This window comes from Penaeus chinensis, chromosome 32 (assembly GCF_019202785.1).
Source record: "Penaeus chinensis breed Huanghai No. 1 chromosome 32, ASM1920278v2, whole genome shotgun sequence".
Taxonomy (NCBI): Eukaryota; Metazoa; Arthropoda; class Malacostraca; order Decapoda; family Penaeidae; genus Penaeus; species Penaeus chinensis.
The window spans coordinates 27,017,522-27,020,021 of record NC_061850.1 but is presented as its reverse complement, the minus strand read 5'-3'; the positions used below and the strand labels follow the sequence as shown (position 1 = coordinate 27,020,021).

The 2,500-nt window shown below is 40.6% G+C and overlaps 1 protein-coding gene across 1 annotated transcript in view; it reads right to left on the bottom strand.

Moving 5' to 3' along the window:
- Window positions 1–946: 946 nt before the first annotated feature.
- The window catches only part of LOC125042484 (anti-sigma-I factor RsgI-like), a 7,470-nt gene continuing 5,916 nt past the window's right edge, over window positions 947–2,500 (bottom strand). Inside the window, exon 2 of the mRNA XM_047638124.1 lies at window positions 947–1,736. Coding sequence (XP_047494080.1) covers window positions 947–1,736 — 790 coding nt within the window. The remainder of the gene's footprint in view (window positions 1,737–2,500) is intronic.

Genomic DNA, 2,500 nt, shown 5'->3' with positions numbered 1-2,500 from the left:
ATTAGTAGTAGTTTTATTAGTATTGTTAGTATTATTAGTATTAGTAGTATTAGTAGTATTAGTAGTATTAGTAGGCTTAGTAGTATAAGTAGTATAAGTAGTATTAGTAGTATTAGTAGTAGTTACAGTATTCTTGTCTTACTATTACTGTTATCTTATTTTTATTGTTATCTTATTGTCATTATTATCTTAATACCATTTAAATATCATGACTATTACTGTTATTGTCATTATTATCCTCTTTATTATTATTGTTATTATCATCATCATTATTGTTGTTGGCTTAGTTATATAGTTTTTGTTATGATTATTATTTATTTTCTTTCTATATCTATTTTCATCGTGTTATTTTATAGGCAAGATCTCAGAAAATGCGTTCGTGATTCATAATGATTAGAAGGTAAAATTAATAAAGAGATGATAATAAATAGAAAAAAAATCATGCACCGTCAGTTGAAGTTGCAAGAAAGGCAACGTCATGACATGCTTTCCATGAACTGAAAAAAAAAACACTTCGTATAAAAAAGTGGATGATAGAAATACCGACCACTTAGTACATAACGACGAAAGATTCTGGGAAAGTGAACAAAAAACTTCCTTTCCAATCGAAAATTTGGTATTATTAATCAACTGCCATCTAACTATAAACAGTAAATTTCAACCTACACAGAGAGAGAGAGAGAGAGAGAGAGAGAGAGAGAGAGAGAGAGAGAGAGAGAGAGAGAGAGAGAGAGAGAGAGAGACAGAGACAGAAACAGAGACAGAGACAGAGACAGACAGACAGACAGAGACAGGGAAAAATAGAGCGAGGATAAAAAAGGAAAAAAATCTAAACTCACAGAAGGACTGAACAGGGACCGTCCCTCCCCACTCCTCCTCACAGCTTTAGTAGAAAAAAATCCCCAAGGCTGAGTACTTTTACTCCAAGTGAAAAAGATTCCCATGGTTACACAAACGAACTGTCGCCTGTTGTCGCCTGTTGTTGTCTGTTGTTGCCTGTTGTCGCCTGTTGTCGCCTGTTGTTGCCTGTTGTCGCCTGTTGTTGCCTGTTGTTGCCTGTTGTTGCCTGTTGTCGCCTGTTGTCGCCTGTTGTCGCCTGTTGTTGCCTGTTGTCGCCTGTTGTCGCCTGTTGTCGCCTGTTGTTGCCTGTTGTCGCCTGTTGTTGCCTGTTGTTGCCTGTTGTCGCCTGTTGTTGCCTGTTGTCGCCTGTTGTCGCCTGTTGTCGCCTGTTGTTGCCTGTTGTCGCCTGTTGTCGCCTGTTGTCGCCTGTTGTTGCCTGTTGTCGCCTGTTGTCGCCTGTTGTTGCCTGTTGTCGCCTGTTGTCGCCTGTTGTTGCCTGTTGTCGCCTGTTGTTGCCTGTTGTTGCCTGTTGTCGCCTGTTGTTGCCTGTTGTCGCCTGTTGTTGCCTGTTGTCGCCTGTTGTTGCCTGTTGTTGCCTGTTGTCGCCTGTTGTTGCCTGTTGTCGCCTGTTGTCGCCTGTTGTCGCCTGTTGTTGCCTGTTGTCGCCTGTTGTCGCCTGTTGTCGCCTGTTGTTGCCTGTTGTCGCCTGTTGTCGCCTGTTGTCGCCTGTTGTTGCCTGTTGTCGCCTGTTGTTGCCTGTTGTTGCCTGTTGTTGCCTGTTGTCGCCTGTTGTTGCCTGTTGTCGCCTGTTGTTGCCTGTTGTTGCCTGTTGTTGCCTGTTGTTGCCTGTTGTCGCCTGTTGTTGCCTGTTGTCGCCTGTTGTTGCCTGTTGTTGCCTGTTGTTGCCTGTTGTTGCCGTGCATACAGATATGTTCGTAATAATAGTATGTTTACAACGTAAAGGTAGATAATAGTAGATAATAGTATACTTACTAAGTAGATAGTTATTTGCATACAAAGTAAAAGTATATAGTAGTATAAAGTAACGCCCTTACAAAATAGACAGAAGCGTGCTTACAAAGTAGATAGTTTAGTACAAAGTAGATAGATATGTACCTATAAAGTTGATAGTGCAGTACAAGGTAGGTAGACCTGTTCTTACAAAGTAGATAGTATAATACTTAGTAGATAGATGTGTACCTGCAAAGTAATTAGTAGAGAGAACTGTGTTTACAAAGTAGATAGTATAGTACGTAGTAGATAGAAGTGTGCTCACAAAGTACACAGCACCATACTTACACAATAAATAGTATAATCCATAGTATAAGGCAGCGTGCTTACAAGTTCGATAATAAATACACAAAAATAGCGTCTTCAGAAAGGTCATTTGATACAGCCACAGTGAAACAGGAAACGCCCGACCATAACGTTTCAATCCAGAAGGGAAGACGCGAATGTATCATCCATTTCCAAGTCTGGGTTAACTCGGAATTTCACCATTTAGTATTTCCCTCATCCCTGTAGCCTATATCATTCCAGGAAACGGATTTCGAATAACGTCTGTGTTCAATGGAGTTCGAAACAGCAGTGGTCGATAGTTCGATGCTCTCCCCTCTTCTATTCAGCATTAATATCGGTGACTCCGGTATTCTAAAATTCG